Source organism: Choloepus didactylus, chromosome 13, assembly GCF_015220235.1.
Source record: "Choloepus didactylus isolate mChoDid1 chromosome 13, mChoDid1.pri, whole genome shotgun sequence".
Lineage (NCBI taxonomy): Eukaryota > Metazoa > Chordata > Mammalia > Pilosa > Megalonychidae > Choloepus > Choloepus didactylus.
Window position 1 is genome coordinate 85,762,483 of NC_051319.1, and position 15,010 is coordinate 85,777,492.

At 43.8% G+C, this 15,010-nt stretch overlaps 1 protein-coding gene across 3 annotated transcripts; it reads right to left on the minus strand.

Annotated features, from left to right (window-relative positions):
- Window positions 1-1,284: 1,284 nt before the first annotated feature.
- HDAC3 (histone deacetylase 3) lies at window positions 1,285-14,922 on the minus strand. 3 transcript variants are annotated; one of them, XM_037801363.1, is made up of 15 exons: window positions 14,795-14,922; window positions 14,600-14,682; window positions 13,206-13,348; window positions 9,438-9,519; window positions 9,251-9,307; window positions 9,073-9,128; window positions 8,546-8,679; window positions 7,926-8,006; window positions 7,481-7,554; window positions 7,254-7,318; window positions 5,956-6,045; window positions 5,770-5,828; window positions 5,410-5,489; window positions 4,944-5,101; window positions 1,285-1,938 (listed from the first exon to the last, which is right to left on the minus strand). In XM_037801363.1, exons 1-15 carry the CDS (start codon window positions 14,913-14,915, stop codon window positions 1,869-1,871), a joined length of 1,353 nt encoding a protein of 450 aa, XP_037657291.1. In that variant the 5' UTR covers window positions 14,916-14,922; the 3' UTR covers window positions 1,285-1,868. The 3 variants fall into 3 exon arrangements, with proteins under 3 accessions (XP_037657291.1, XP_037657292.1, XP_037657293.1); XM_037801364.1 differs by lacking the exon at window positions 9,251-9,307; XM_037801365.1 differs by lacking the exon at window positions 14,600-14,682 and having other exon boundaries at window positions 14,795-14,883.
- Between the last annotated feature and the right edge of the window lie 88 nt (window positions 14,923-15,010).

Below are 15,010 nucleotides of genomic sequence, written 5' to 3' on the forward strand. Positions count from 1 at the left end.
TAGCTATTCCGGACATTGCCTAAACAGTAATTAGTTCCATTTACTGAGGACTTGCTCTATGCTAGGCACTGTGCAAAGCACACTACATGTATCATCTCACTGAATCCTCACAAACCCATATGATAGATTCTACTAGTCTTTCCATTTTACAGATAGGAGATTTGGGCTTTGAGAGTTAAGTGACTCAGCCTAAGGACACAAAATTGATTTTTTTAAAAAAAAGAAAAGAAAAATTTAACCCAGGTAGTCTGACTGACAAACCCTATATTTAAGCAGGACTCCTCACTGAAATAAACTGAACATCAGTGAAAGGAAGGGATATTCTCCAAGAGCATGTTCTTTGCTTTTCCAGTGCGACATTCTCCCTCAGCAATTTCCTCCTCTCTCCTAGCTACATCTGTCCCTTGTGTGAAAAGTACCTGGCACCAAGTAGGCCCTCACAGTATGAACTGAATTTCCTTGACTACAGGTGGCAAAAAATTTCAAGTGTACATTCCTGGAGGGCAGAGTCAATGTCCTACTCTGTTATCCTGTCCAGGGCCTGGTATATTGCAGACAGACACTCTGCCAAACTGGCTAGCTCCTAATCTGGCATTCATTTCTCTTGTGCTCCAGACCTTCTAATTGCCTGATGGAAAGTTGCACCAAGCTGTCCAGCCCACATTTCAAATTCATCTTCTTCAAAACAGTTCAAAAACTACTTAGTTTCTAAGCTGGAGTGCTGAGAAACAGATGGGATCAAAGGATGGAAAGAGTGGCTTATCTATTACTCCTCTTTCTTGTACCACTGTCTATATGTACTATAACATTTAGCACACTCCATGTGAATTTGTAACTCCCTCCCTTACTGGATTGTAAACTACTCCAGAGAAGGGTTCATGTTTGTGGCTACTATAGTATCTAGCTTTGTTCATCACATAGATAAGACAATGAGATGAGTAACTACTTGCGTCATGCACAGTGCTAAGCACTTGACATGTTTTATTGTATTTTATCTTCAGCAACTAGCATTGCTATTCCAAACACCCAGGTTCAAAACCCCAAAGTCATCTTCTATTCTTCTCTTAAACTAGTAATCCAGGTTTGTCTAACTTGACTAGAATGCTTAATTCCCTGAGTAGAAGTAAAATAATCTATACAAAATATATAACAGGGCCTAACATAGAATATGTGCTAAATGAATATTAACTATGATTCTTATTAAAAGCAGTTACCCCCATTTCCCCTTCCCTTCATACATGGTCAGCTAGCAAGGGTTAAGAATACTCCCAGAAAGGCAAAAGGTACAAAAAATACCAACTTGATTTATTGGATAAAAACAGTGGTAAAATGGACATGAAGCCAAAAAAGTTAGAACATGACATTTTCACATCCTCCCCTGACACAAAACCATACATTCCATCATCTGAGATTAAGGTGTTAGGGAGTCAGAATCCCTGAAACCTCTCACACTTCACCTGTCCTGGAAGAAAAGCCTGCAGCAGGAAAACCCAGGCAAGGAGGAATCAGAGGCAATCTCAATCCTGCCTACCCCCCTTCAGGCCTAAGTCTCTGGGTTGGAGGGAAGCATAGAAGTAAGGGGGGCAGAGGGGTGGGGACTGGCTTCTAGGGCCCATTGCCCAAGATATCCCAGAGACAGCTGTCCTTGCTCCTTTCCCCTCCCTAATAGGTACCACTGTCAGACCTTAGGAGGCAGAGGAAAAGGGGAAGTTGGTTTTAGAACCAGATGTGGTCTCCAAACCTTTCCCCAGAGTTGGTAACAAACCCTGGTTGTGATCTGTCCAGCATTGGGGAAGTCACGTCTTCTCCCTCCCACCCAACCAAGAGGTGAAAAGGAATTCCTTGGGACATAGCATCCCCAGCCACTCTTAAATCTCGACGTCACTTTCCTTGTCATTGTCGTGGTCTCCATCATAGAACTCATTGGGTGCCTCTGGCCTGCAAAGCAAGGGGAGAGAGATCAGGGCTCCATTCTCCAAGTTCCAATCTTCTCCCATATGGGCACCCTTCTCTGGAGCTACTTCTCAGACTGCCTCTGTCAGGCAACCACTCTTTTCTTCCCACTGGTAGAGACTGAGTGCTATTCATTCATCTAGTCATATATTCGGTAAACATTTATTGAGGGACTGTATTGCTAAGGCATTGTCATAGACTTTAGCAACACAGTAAAGAATAAGCCAGAAAGGTTTCTGTCTACCCTCAAAAAGCTTACATAATGAAACTGACAATAACTAACAAAGTCTATAAATAAACATGATTATTTCTGATGGTGGAAAGTGCTATGAATAAAATGAAATAGTGACATGACTAAGAGGAAAAGGGTAAATTTCAGACAGGATGATTAGGGGAAATTTTTCTAAGAAGACAAGACCTGAAGTCTGAGATGGAGCTGACCAAGCAAAGGTCTCAGGAAGACCATTCCAAGTTGCAAGAAAACCAAGTAGAGAGGTCATGAAGTGGAAGAAGACTGATGTATTCCAGTAAGAGCAAGGAGGCCAGTATGGCTAGGAATAGTATGCAACAAAGAGAGTACTGAGATGAGACCAGGGATGTATGTAAAAGCCAGCATGCAGGACTGTTTTAAGCCATGGTCAGATATTTGGATTTTCTTCTAGGGTCAACAGAAAGGAAGGTTTTAAGCAGTGGAGTGACATGATGTTATAAGCCTGTAATGAGAGAACGGCTGTGAAAACACTGGACCCATAGGTGCTCAATACTGGTTTCTTTCCTTTTGGAAAACTATTCTCTGGGAGAGAGACACTTGAGCAAGTCATCAAAGAGAAGCTGGGAAATAAGCCAGGAAAGGTCCTATCCACCTGGTGAATAATGTTACCTCTAAGTGCACAAGAGTTAAAGGTGTGGAACCAAAGACTCAGTTTGAATCTCAGCCCTGATTTTAACTAGCTGTGTGACCTCAGGAAAGTTACTTAACCTCTCTAAGCCTTAGATGCCTCCTCTGGCGATTTGAGAATAGTAGTCACCAATTAGGGCTGTCTGATGATGATAGGATGATGACTCAAAGATATGTATGTTGTTTATAATGCACTCAGCATTGAATCTGCTGCTTAGCAAACCCACAAAAAAATGGTAACTTCTATTACTACTACTGGAGCTATAGGAATCTCTCAAAGAACAGGGAGTTAGGGCTTAGGAAGATGCCCGAGGCTTCTACTGGCTGTTCAAAGTGGATGGTAAAAAGCAGACACTAGGTTCAGATGCCAGTCTGGAACTATAGATGAAAAAGCCACATTTTACCAAACCAAACCAGACAGTGAAAACCAAATTCCAGAAGTCAAGCCCCAGTGACCTGGAGATGCTGAAATGGAGATGATAGGTCAAAAAGGAAGCCCTGAGGCCAGATATTCAGACACTTCCTCCAAAATTGGAATAAGGAGGTACTCAGGTGGGGGTGTTGCAGTAGTCCAAAGGGTCAGAGGAGAGCTCTGGAGGCCTGAACTCCAAGACAGAGCAGATTCTGGAAGAAACTGAAAAGTCCACTTGACTCTGCAGCAGGACCAGCTCAAACCTCTACCACTGTCATGGTTCTCTCTTAGTCATATAAGGAAATCAGTTCTCCATTTGGTACACCTGTTTCTGTACTTCTGGATTCTCTTGTCTTTTTCCTTCATTTTTCAGTAAAGGCTGGGGATTTTGTAAAAAAATTCTATACTTGTCTTTTTATTCCCGATTCATTACATCTATATTTTAGTACATATCTCAGAAAGATAAAAGTTTCTTTAAAAAACATAACCACATACCATTATCACAAATGAAAAAATTAAAAGAACAAAGAGAACAAAGGGCATGTGGGTAGTGACCTGGAAGAAATGAGTAAATGCTGGCAAGAACATAAATTGCTACAGACTTTTTGGAAGGCAATTTGGCAGCAAATATAAAAAATTTTTAGTGAACACAGCCTTTGACCTAACAGTGGCAACTCTAGAAATTTAACCCACTGAATTACTCAAACAAGCAAAGATATATGTATAATGGGGTTCTTTGCCATGTTTTTTGGTATTAGTGATAAAATGGAAAATAATCTATCCATCTATGGTAATTGGTTAAATTAAACTACATCCACACAATGGAATATCATACAGCCTATAAAATAATGAAGCAGATCTGTATCTATTGACATGGAAAGATGCATTGTTTGTTTAAAAAAAAAAAAAGCCAGGTGTGACTTGTAGAGCAACATGCATAGAATGATCTTACTTATATTTTTTTTTTTTAAAAAAAGCACAAACCACAAACTCTGAGAATATATGTGTTTATATGTGTATGAGGAACAGAATTTTTGTTACCTAAAGAAAAAGATCTGTTTGAAAAGATACAACTCAAACTATTAATAGTAGTTACTTCTTTGGAATGAGTTTGGGACTATGTGAAAGCAGACAATATATCTGATGCAGTTTGAAATTTTTACAATGAATATGCATTACTTTTTTTTTTTTTTGTATGGGGTTCCTAAGTTCACATAGCATATGTTATGTTCATGATAATTCATCCATATCTCACATTATCATCACTTACTTGTACAATCCTCATCACTCTCCACATTAAACAATTCTCATGGCCTGAAACACCTCATAGCTCTTTTCAGCCCTTAATTATTTGTCCCTAGTATTTCTGTGGTACTAGTAAGGTATTCCTATTAATTATAGTCCCTAGTATGCAACAGGTAGATTTTTCCCATATACCATTCCGTTGTCAACTCTCTGTACTAGTGTCATACCTGAGAAGTATATCAAAATATGCATTATTTTTGTAATTAAAACAGAAAAGGGAAAAAAAGAGAGTAGGGAGATTGTAGCAGGCCAAGGAGTAAGCATACTAAAAGAGGTAGGCCAGAAACAATTAAGCATGCCTTCAGTGTAGTTTTTCCCTCTTAACCCTCCCCCACAAGCCTGCTGGACCCCCTCTCTTGAGTCCCTGCCCCAGACCTGCTGTAGTTCTCCTCGGGACCTCTCTCCTCTGCATCAGCCTCATCCGTCCTGTCATAGGTCAGGAGGTCTGAGGGCACATCATGAATCTGGACACTAGGTGCATGGTTGAGCATCTTCAAGTTCTCAAAGATTGTCTGGCGGATCTGGTCCAGATACTGGTTGGATATGAGGAATAGAGAGTGAGCAGTTCCCAGTGATTCCCAGGCAACAACCCTTCTAACTGCCTTTCACCCCACTGTCCAAATTTTAATCCCAGATGGTATTTCTAGTTCAGGTCCCCCAGTTAATAACTGTCCCTCCCACCAACCCTGATTGCCTCAACTTTAACCTGTGCTGCCTCCTACAGAGAAGTGATAGCAATGACTTAGAACTTCCTCCTCTTCTTCGGTTTCTTTTACTTCCCAGATCCTGGACCCCTTCTAGGTTCCCCCACCCTTGTACTCAGCTTCTCCAAGCTGCTGACCTGGCGCGAGTTCTGATTTTCGATGCGGGTGCTGACATCTGGATGGAGCGTGAAGTCCGGGGCAAAGTACTCGAAGTATTCTTTGAGGTGGGGAGAGGGGGACAGGGGGGTTATGAGGAGAGGGTAGTATGGCTCAGACTGAGAGAGTAAAGGTTGAGGCAGTCTCAAGACTTTCCAATCTCTCTCCTTCCCACCTAGACCCCTTACATTACAGCTGCCCAATCTTTTCCCTGCTCTGAGCCCAGGGGTTTAGTCTGAGTTCTGAAAGTGTAAATTTCTCATCTGCCTTCAAGCTAGGCCATTCTGGGGTCTTGTGAGAATGGGCTTCCTGTTGTGGGGGTGTCCTGGGAAGATCCTTACCACTATAGGGAAGCTCCTCACTAATGGCCTCTTCTACCAGCAATGACGTCTCATAAGTCCTGAAACCAACCAGCAAAGTAGGGCAGGCTGAGCAGGTGGGCTGAACGGCCCAAAAGCCCGTCTCTCAGGGAGCTCCCAGCATACACCAGACAAGAGAGGAGAAGAAAAATAAGTGAGGGTGCTCACCAGCAGCGGGCCACATTCCGGACAGTATAACCGCCTCCACCTAACACCAGGAGAGGGATATTGAAGCTCTTGACGTATTCTACACACTCCCTGTTAAAAGAAACCAGGGAAATGGGTGGAGGAAGTTATTTGAAAACCAAGGTACACACCCCTAAGTATTGCCTGGAAAGGGGAACAAAGGAGCCTTCTGGGGAGTCAGAAATGTTCTATATCTTGATCTGGATGGTGAAATTCATTGAATTTAAGATTTGTGTACTTTATTGTATATATGGTATGTTTCAATAAAAATTTGAAAATAAATAAAATGCAACCCCTACCTCTGTCCTGCTCAACACCCTCCCTTTTAATCAACCCTTCTCAATGCATCAACAAGTTCTGTCAGTTCTAACCTCCAAAATATAAACCCAAAACGTCTACTTCTCTCCATCTCTACCACCTCCACTTTAGCCCAGACACCACATCTCCCACCCAGGCAATGCCTGGTCTGCCCACTTTCCCTTCTATTCCCCCCACCCAAACCTTTCTCCATTCAGCAGCCAGCACAGTCACTTTAAAACTCGAGGTGGATCAATGTCACTTCCCTCCTTATAATCTTTCAATGGTTCCCATCATATTGGGAATGTAATTCAAGCTTCTTACGAAGGTCTAAAGGCCCTGAACAATCTTACCACTGCTAACTTCTCAGACCCCACCTCAAATATCCTTCAGCTTGCTTGGTGTGTCCTTGCCACTAGTTTTGCTCCATCTCCTCCACTACACCAGCTCTTCCCTGCTTCAGATGCTTGGCTAGTCTCCCTGCCTGCGATAGCCTCTTATGGCTTGTTCCTTCTTAACTTCCAGGTCTCAGCTCAGATTTCACCTATTCAGAAAATCCTCTCCACATCACACTATCTAAAGTAGGTTCCCTACTGTTATCCTGTGTCATAGTTCTCATGTTTTTCCTTCATAGGATTTATAACAATTTAATTATTTTATTAGCTTACTTATTTCTTGTATGTTTCCTACACTAAATTGTAAAATTCATGAGGAGAGACCTTGTCTGTTTGATGCCCCAAAACATCCCCATTTCCTATGTTTCAATGCCTGGAAAATAATAGGTGCTTAATAAAACCCTACTGTGACTGCATGATCAGTTGGAGAAGCTTGCTCAAGGCGACATTTTTTGTTCAAGTATAATTCTTAGCTATTTTCAATTCCTAAGAAGAGTTCTGAAGCCCATTCCTCACACCCTCACCCAATGTGATGGGGTCCTCAGGTCACTTGAGAACCTGAGAGAATGGAAGGAGGGTGATTCTTACCCATGTCCTCGGATGCTGAGGTTGAAGCAGCCCAATCGATCACAGCCCAGAGAGTCAGCACCACACTGCCAAAAGCACAACCCCAGGCAGATGCAGTGCAAAACTGGTCAGAACACAATGGATGTCCTTCATTTCCCTTTCCCCACTAAACTAGGGAATCCCTTCTTCTCTACTCTCTTCTGCCAAACCCAGATGGAGCCCTCCCGAGAAGGCACTGGCAGTATTACCTGGAGCACAATGCATGTGGGTTGGTAGAAGTCCACCACTTGGTTGATAACCGGCTGGAAAAGGTGCTTGTAACCTGAGAGAGGGCCAAAGATGGGCACCTGGCACCCCAAGGGGATGGGGAGACAGGAAATAAAAGGAAAAGGGGGATTGAGAGAGCATGTAGCCCAGGAAAGGAGCAACCCAGAGAACCAAACCGTTGGTTTTGAACTTCTGGTGAGGGCCCCAGACTCCTTTGAATAACTGATGAAAACTAGTGACCCTTTTCCCAGAAAATTGCACATATACACAATAAGTTGCATACAATTTCTGGGGTTCATGGTCCCTCTGAAGGCCATTCACCCTTAAGGACACCTGGCCCAACAACAGAAAATACCAGGCAGAAGAGGTTAATTCAAGGCGAGAAAGAAAAGGCATAGTGAGCAGAGAGAAGACCACAGTACTTACTCTGGTCATCGATGCCATCCCGTAGGGGCACATTGAGACAGTAATAGCGGCCACTTTCTGCTCCAACTTCATACATGTCACCTATAGGGAAGGGGAAGTGGTCGTAGTGGGAGCCATGCATCGGGGGCACCCACAACCCAGCTGTTTCAACTCCAAATCTCACCGGGGACTTCTCTATAAATCTACATAACTCCACAGACTCACTAGAGCCACTAAGTCTCTTGCAGCTTGCATTTATTCAACAAATATATTTTGAGTGCCTACTATGATCTGAGCTGTATTCTAGGCATTGGGGACACAACAGTGAGCAGAATTAATAAAACTAATGAAATCCCACCAAGCTCACATTCTTGGGGGGTGGGGACGAAAAGGGAGATGGCAGACAAAACAAAGTAAAATAAAACCACAATAACTACAAACAGCAGTGAGTGCTCTGAAGGAAACAAATGGGGTGCTGTGACAGAGTAATGGCGAAGGAGGTGATTTTTATTTTAATTGGGGTGGTCAAGGGCAGCTTCTCTGAGGATGTGACATCTGAGCTGAGACCTGAAGGCTGACAAGGAGGCTGCATGGTAAAGTGCTGAGGGAAGCGAAGGGGAGAGCATTCTCTATTCCCATACCTGTGCCAGGAAAGAAGTAATTTCCGTATTTGTGGAAGGACACTGTCATGACCCGGTCAGTGAGGTAGAAGGCTTCCTGAACCCCATCACCATGGTGGATGTCAATATCGATGTAGAGCACCCGAGGGTGGTACCTGAATGGGGGTGAAGCTAGGGTCTCAGGCAGAAGTGAACCCCAGAGAGATAAATCCCAACCCACTCCTCCCAAACATGGGGTCTGGAATTATGAAGAGTCTGCTTCTGCCCAAGTCATCTGAAACCTAAAACCAGCAGCTCCCTAAGGGCAGTCCTGGAGCTCCAATCTGGAGGCTAGAGATAGGGACAAGAGAGAGATGTGCCAAGAAGGCTGAAATGTGAGCAGGGACAGGGAATAAACAATAAAGCAGAGGAAGAAGCAGCCTGAGGAAAGTATCGAGAATTTGGGAGAAGCTAGTGAGGAGGGGAAGTCAGGTCAGGACAGGGCAGAGTCTGGGGGACCTCCTAAGCCCAGAGTCTCATAAGATCCCTTCTCCTCCTGGGCTACTTACTTGAGCAGCTCCAGGATGCCGATGACAATGTCATTGACATAGCAGAAGCCTGAGGCCTATGGCAAGAGAGTGGTCTTATAAAGAGAGGAACAATTCTTCCACCCAGCTGCCCTCCACTGTCATCCTGACACCTGTCCTGGGTAGCCATTGTCCCACTCCTTCCCATCACCCCACTCACCTCAAACTTCTTGGCATGGTGCAGACCACCAGCCCAATTAATGGCAATATCACAGATCTGAAAGACAAACACCCAACTCACAGTTCTTCTCCTGCCCACCCCTAAAGCTGGGAGCCAGAGTCAGGGCTAAGGTCCTGAGTTCAGGGACCCACAGGAAAGGGAGAACACGACTTGGGGCTCTGGTCACCTTGTTGTTCAGCTGGGTTGCTCCTTGCAGAGATGCGCCTGTGTAACGGGAGCAGAACTCAAAGAGCCCGGGAAACACTGGGCTGCAGGGGAGAGGAGCCAGTTGGAATTCTCTTGCCTCTGTCCAGCCCCTTCTTACACCTCTCCCCACCTCAAGCTCCTCCCATCTCCATTCTTCAATAACCCTCTCTACCCCTCCTACACAACTGAGTTATCTGCAAATTTGTTCAACAAATATTTTGGGCCAAACCATGCACCTAGCCCTGTGCACGGCACTGGAAGGGACACAAAGAAGCATTTAAGTCTTTGCTAGGGAGTTTGTACCCTATCTGGGGAGAGAAGCAAATAGTTTCTAGATATTTTAAATAATACCTAGGATCTATGAGTTTTGTTTTTTCTAATAACCTTTTATATGTATCACCTTTTAACACGATGTTCGATAATAATGTTTATAGTTACACATTTTAAAAAACAATTGTTTTCCTACATACGCGAAACAGTAATAATGATGAGATAATCCACAGAAAGCCTTCAGCATAGTGTATGGCACCTGGTAAGCCCTTAATAAACGCAAATATAGGGACAGACATCAGATCAGTAGTTGTCTGGAGCTAAGGTGGAAAGAACAGATTGGCTATAAAAGGGCATGAGGAACCTTTGTAAGGTTATGAAAATATTCTACAACTTGATATATGCTGTCAAAACTAACAGAACTGTACAGGTAAAAAAGGGTGAATTTTACTGTTTGCAAATTATACCTTAATAAACATGACTTTAAAAAATCTCTAGTTTTTTGTCTCCATGTTTGGGAAGAATTAGTGATTGGTATCTAGAAATGAAAGCAAATGAAAAATACTCCACTCCAGGAAAAATAAAAAGTTGTTACAAGAAAATATTTTAAATCATATATACTATTTGGCTCAAAAGTAAATAAGTTTTACAAAGTCATAATAATATAAAAATTGAACAAAGATTTAATAAAAACTTGTGATTCAATTACATTGTAAAGCTCGGAGGGGAGGAGAAGCCAGAGTGACTAAATATAAGAAGACGAAGTATAAGAAGATTAAATGCTCACCCTCCACACTAAAAGCTTAATAGACACTGCCTAAAATTGACAAATGAAGAAACAGCAATATGAACATATTAGAAAAGGCAGTATAACATGGTGGCATGAATAAAAGCCCAGATACTGGAGCCAGACTACTTAGGTTCAAATCTTGGCTTTTCAACACCTACTAATTATTGTGAGGCTATGCAAGTTTTTTAAATTTTCTGCACCTAAGTTTCTTCATCTGTAAAAAGAAGACAATAGAACCTGCTTCTTAGGTGTTGTTGAAATTAAAGGAGCTAATAGCTATAAAGCATTTGGAACAGTACCCAGCAGGTAGTAGGCATTACTAAGTATTACAGATTAGTATTAGTCACAATAGGTTAGAATTAGTATTTTGAAATCCAAAGATAAATACCAGAAGAAACAGATAAAAGGGCTGAAAGTGGCTGCCACTGGGGAGGGGGACTTATGGGTGGAGAGGGATGGGTCTAGACTGTTCTTCTTCATTAAAAGCCTTGTAGTACAACTTGGCCTTTTATATTAAGTTACTTTGAAAAACAATCAGAAATTAGTTAAAAGGAAAAAAAAAGGAAGGAAAACTGATTCTTATCTGAAATACATGTAAGCACAACTGCAGCCTAAGTTTGACAACCCAACAGATGCAGCACAAATCATCAAGTGATAATATTCCCTAACTACACAAAGAGCATCTACAGGGCCCCAGCTGTGGCCAAGGGCTGACTCTGCATTCCTGGACGTAGAAAATGAACTCAGAAATAGCAGCAGCAACAATAACAGAAAAACAAGAAACTGCCAAGACAGCATGTGACTGAACACCAAATGCACAGTACAGTGTGTGAAGGACAGAGCCTTTTGGCTGATTGGTCAAAAAGGGCTTCGTGGAGGTGGCGTGAAGGCCGGGAAGGCCTTGGAGAGGCTGAAAAGAGAACAAAGGGCATTCCAGAAAGGCCTCCTATGCAGCAGGAGTATGGAGATAAGATTTGCAAGGCGCTCAATGCCGGCCCAAAGAGTCGCCTCTATCCTCCAGCGCAGGCTGCTTCTATCGGTAAGGATCTTTCAGGGAAAGATCAATGTAGCGGTTAAAAAAACATGGGCTCTGGATCTGAATCCTGCCACCTCCACTGACCAGTTAGTGAGTGACTCAGGGTAAATTACCTAAATCTCCCCCAACCTCTGCTTACTTATGCCTAACATCGAGAAAAGGACTATTACATCTCAGGGTTGGTGTGAGAATTCAATGGATGATCCAGCAACCCTCAGCATAATACCGGGCAGAGTAAGCACTCAATAAATAGTGGTTGTTATAGGAATCTCTACAGGATCAACAACCTCGTTCCTTCAAGAAACACATTCAAGGAGAGGGAAGAAACTACAGATTAAAAATCTTAAAAGACATATCAATCAAATGCAATGGGTAGAACAACAAACTGCAAAAAAATGTTTAGAACAACAAACTAAAAAAGTATCATGGGACAACTGGGGAAATGTGAACACTGACTGCATATTTGATATTAAGGAATTACTATTAATTTTTAGCTGTGATGATGAGATTGTGGTTATATATTTTTAAGTATATCATTTGGAGATACATAATAAAGTACTTATGGATAGAAAGGATGTGACATCTGGAATTTGCTGAAAAATAATCTAACTTGAGAGGGTATAGATGAAATAAGATTGTCCACATGCTCATAAATGTTGAAGCTGGATGATGGGGGTTCACTGTACAATTCTACTTTTAGAAATGTTTGACATTTTCCCTGATAAAAAGCTTTAAAATAAAAATAAATAAAATTGAGTAAATGTTACAGTTAAGATTTTGTCATGGTTGTATATCAGAATGTAAGCAAGGATCATGGCTTGGCTTTGTTGTCCACTCTCTTCCCCATAGCACATAGCCCTGAGTCTTCTACAAGCCCTGACTATGATACAAGCTCAACATGAACGTGCTCATGGCAAGTCATCCTCATTTTTAAAACACTTTGGTGGCTTCCCTCTTTTCTAAGGGTAAAAACTCCAATTCATAACAGGGCTGCTTAAGAAGTTGGGCCCCACTTATCTCTTTAGCCTCGATTCAGATTACTCTCTTCTTTATATTCTGCATATGTCCTTTCCTCTGTTCCTCAACCGAGTCACATTCAATCCACAGACCCTTAGCACATGTTGTCCCCACTGCCACTACATTCTTCCCCTTACCCTCCATCCACCTAATCACCTCCATTCACCTAATCACCTCCTCCTCTTTCTTCAGATCTCAACTCAATTTATTTTACTTCCTCCAGGAAGCATCCCCTGACCAGCCTGCCCCCAAACTAGAACATTTTCCCAACTATAAAGTCTCATGGTCTGTTATGTACCTCTCCTTCATAGGACTTAGAACAACTACAACATTACATGGATTTGTAGGTTATGACTGCCTTCACACTACACTGTATGCTCCATGATAGGCTGCCATCCTCCTCCTTCTCCCCACTGTTTAATTTTGTTGTTCATCATTCCATTTCCAGCACTCAGCACAGGGCCTGGCCTACAGCAAATTATCGAATAAATGTTTGTTGAATAAACAAATGAATAGAGGATGATCCACTGATAAGCAAGTCCCTTTCATAGCCTCCCACTGCTGCCACAAGACCTCACTCAAGTATCCCCTTCTTTCAAAGTGCGTGGCATCAAAAGTCCCAGGCCTCCCCTCACCAGTCATCGCCCACGTTGAAAGCATTAAGGCTCTTGGTGAAGCCTTGCATATTGGTGGGGCTGACTCTCTGCAGGAAATCTATGTAGTCCTCGGAGTGGAAGCGGCACATGTCATGCTGGGAAGCCTGGTATGGCTTGAAGACCTTGGGATGGAGACACAAGATAATCACAGGCAGGGTCAGCCCCATTCATGGAAGTGAAACCACTCACATTGAACCAAGCCCTGGGGATTGTCCAAGACCACACATAGCGGCCCCCCTCACCATCTCAATCCCTGTTACTCTAGGAATGCAAAAGTTTGGTCTGAGCTTGAAGAGGCTCCAGTTACCCAGGTGGGTTACTACGATCATGCCCCCTGAAAATCACTGGGTTTGCTTCCTCCTTCCCACCTCTAGTCCAGCCTCTCCTGCCTTCTTAACCATGAGCCCTGATCTACCTGCCCTGTTCCCTGGGTCTGCCTCTCCCCTCTGGCTTCTTCTTCATTCTAGCGTCAAATACTATGGGGTATATGAGAACCTTCTAATTAAAATCCAAGGGGCTAAACCAGATATTTAGTATCCTTTGGGGGTGGGGTGGGGTGGTGGTTCACACACCCTTTTAGAAACTGGGCAAGAACAAAGGAGCTTTTATCTCCCCAGAAAACACACACATGTACATACAGACAAATGACAAATGATTTCAGGGAGTTCACAGATTCATGCACTAATGTCACTTCAGTCTGTGCTATGATAAATCCACTTGTCTGTGCCTCAGCATAAGCCGTGGACACACAATCATACTGTTGATCAATTCCCCTCACAGTGTATATGAGCTGGGCCTAATGGTTATAATCCCACATCTCAGCTATAAATTCCAAGCTTGGGGCTGCACATGTGTATCTGGGGGATGAAGGACTGGATAGGGATGAAGCAGAACCATGTATGGATGTCCTAGGTTGGAAAGGGGACACCCAGGACATCTCCTGCCTCCTCCACACACACATATATTTACTTTTATAGCTGCTGAGTGCTCCTTCCAGAGCTCTAGCTCCTTGGAGATGGAAAGAGAGGTGGCAGGAGGGGTAGAACTGAGGGTAAACCAGTGGCCCAGCCCCTCTCCCATCCCTGAAGCCACAACACTGCCCAAACCCTAAAATGCTAAGTATGAACACACCATGTCTTTAAACCAGTCCCACACCACCCTACTCCTAGCCAAGGGCTGGTCAGTGTGAAAAGTAACTCCCACTAAGTCAGAGGACGCCACCCTTAACACTTTGGAGACAGAGAGGGGCTCAGCGCTTTCTAATCAGCCCCTCGACTAGAGGGATGAGCCGCAATTGGTACATTCAATGCAGCCCACCTTTCTCTAAGGACACAGCTCGACCCCCACCCCCGAACCCTGGCAGAGGCACTCACGATCATCTTCTTATAGAGACCGTAGTGCAGGACCAGACTATGGGTCAATGCCAGGCGATGGGGCTTCATAGGGTGCCCAGCCCCTGCGGGTGAGAAGAGTTCGTCAGTTCCCACCCCTGGAGTTACAGGAGTTACAGCCCCCGCCTCGAAACCTCCGCGTCCCGAAACCTCTAGCGCACAACTCTGTTCCCTCACCGTAGTGGAAGTTGCCCACGTCGGGGTCGTAGAAATAGGCCACGGTCTTGGCCATGGTGACTCCAAGACCAGGCCCCGCGCCTCCACCGCCCGCCAGTCCGCCAGCCCCACCCCCGGGCATGCGTGCCACGTAAGCACGCAGTCCGCTTCTGCGGAGGGAGGCACAGGCCTCGCCTCTCCGATGCCACGCCCAGGCCACGCCCCTTGCGGGATTTC

What these genes read in the sequence shown, in the direction of transcription:
- HDAC3 (XM_037801363.1), bottom strand. Translation starts at nt 14,915, where the DNA reads ATGCCCGGGGGTGGGGCTGGCGGACTGGCGGGCGGTGGAGGCGCGGGG. An exon ending in GGCATCCTGGAGCTGCTCAA is followed by an intron (nt 8,680 to 9,072) that starts GTAAGTAGCCCA and finishes ACCCCCATTCAG; the next exon opens with GTACCACCCTCGGGTGCTCT. An exon ending in GGATGGCATCGATGACCAGA is followed by an intron (nt 7,555 to 7,925) that starts GTAAGTACTGTG and finishes GCCCTCTCTCAG; the next exon opens with GTTACAAGCACCTTTTCCAG.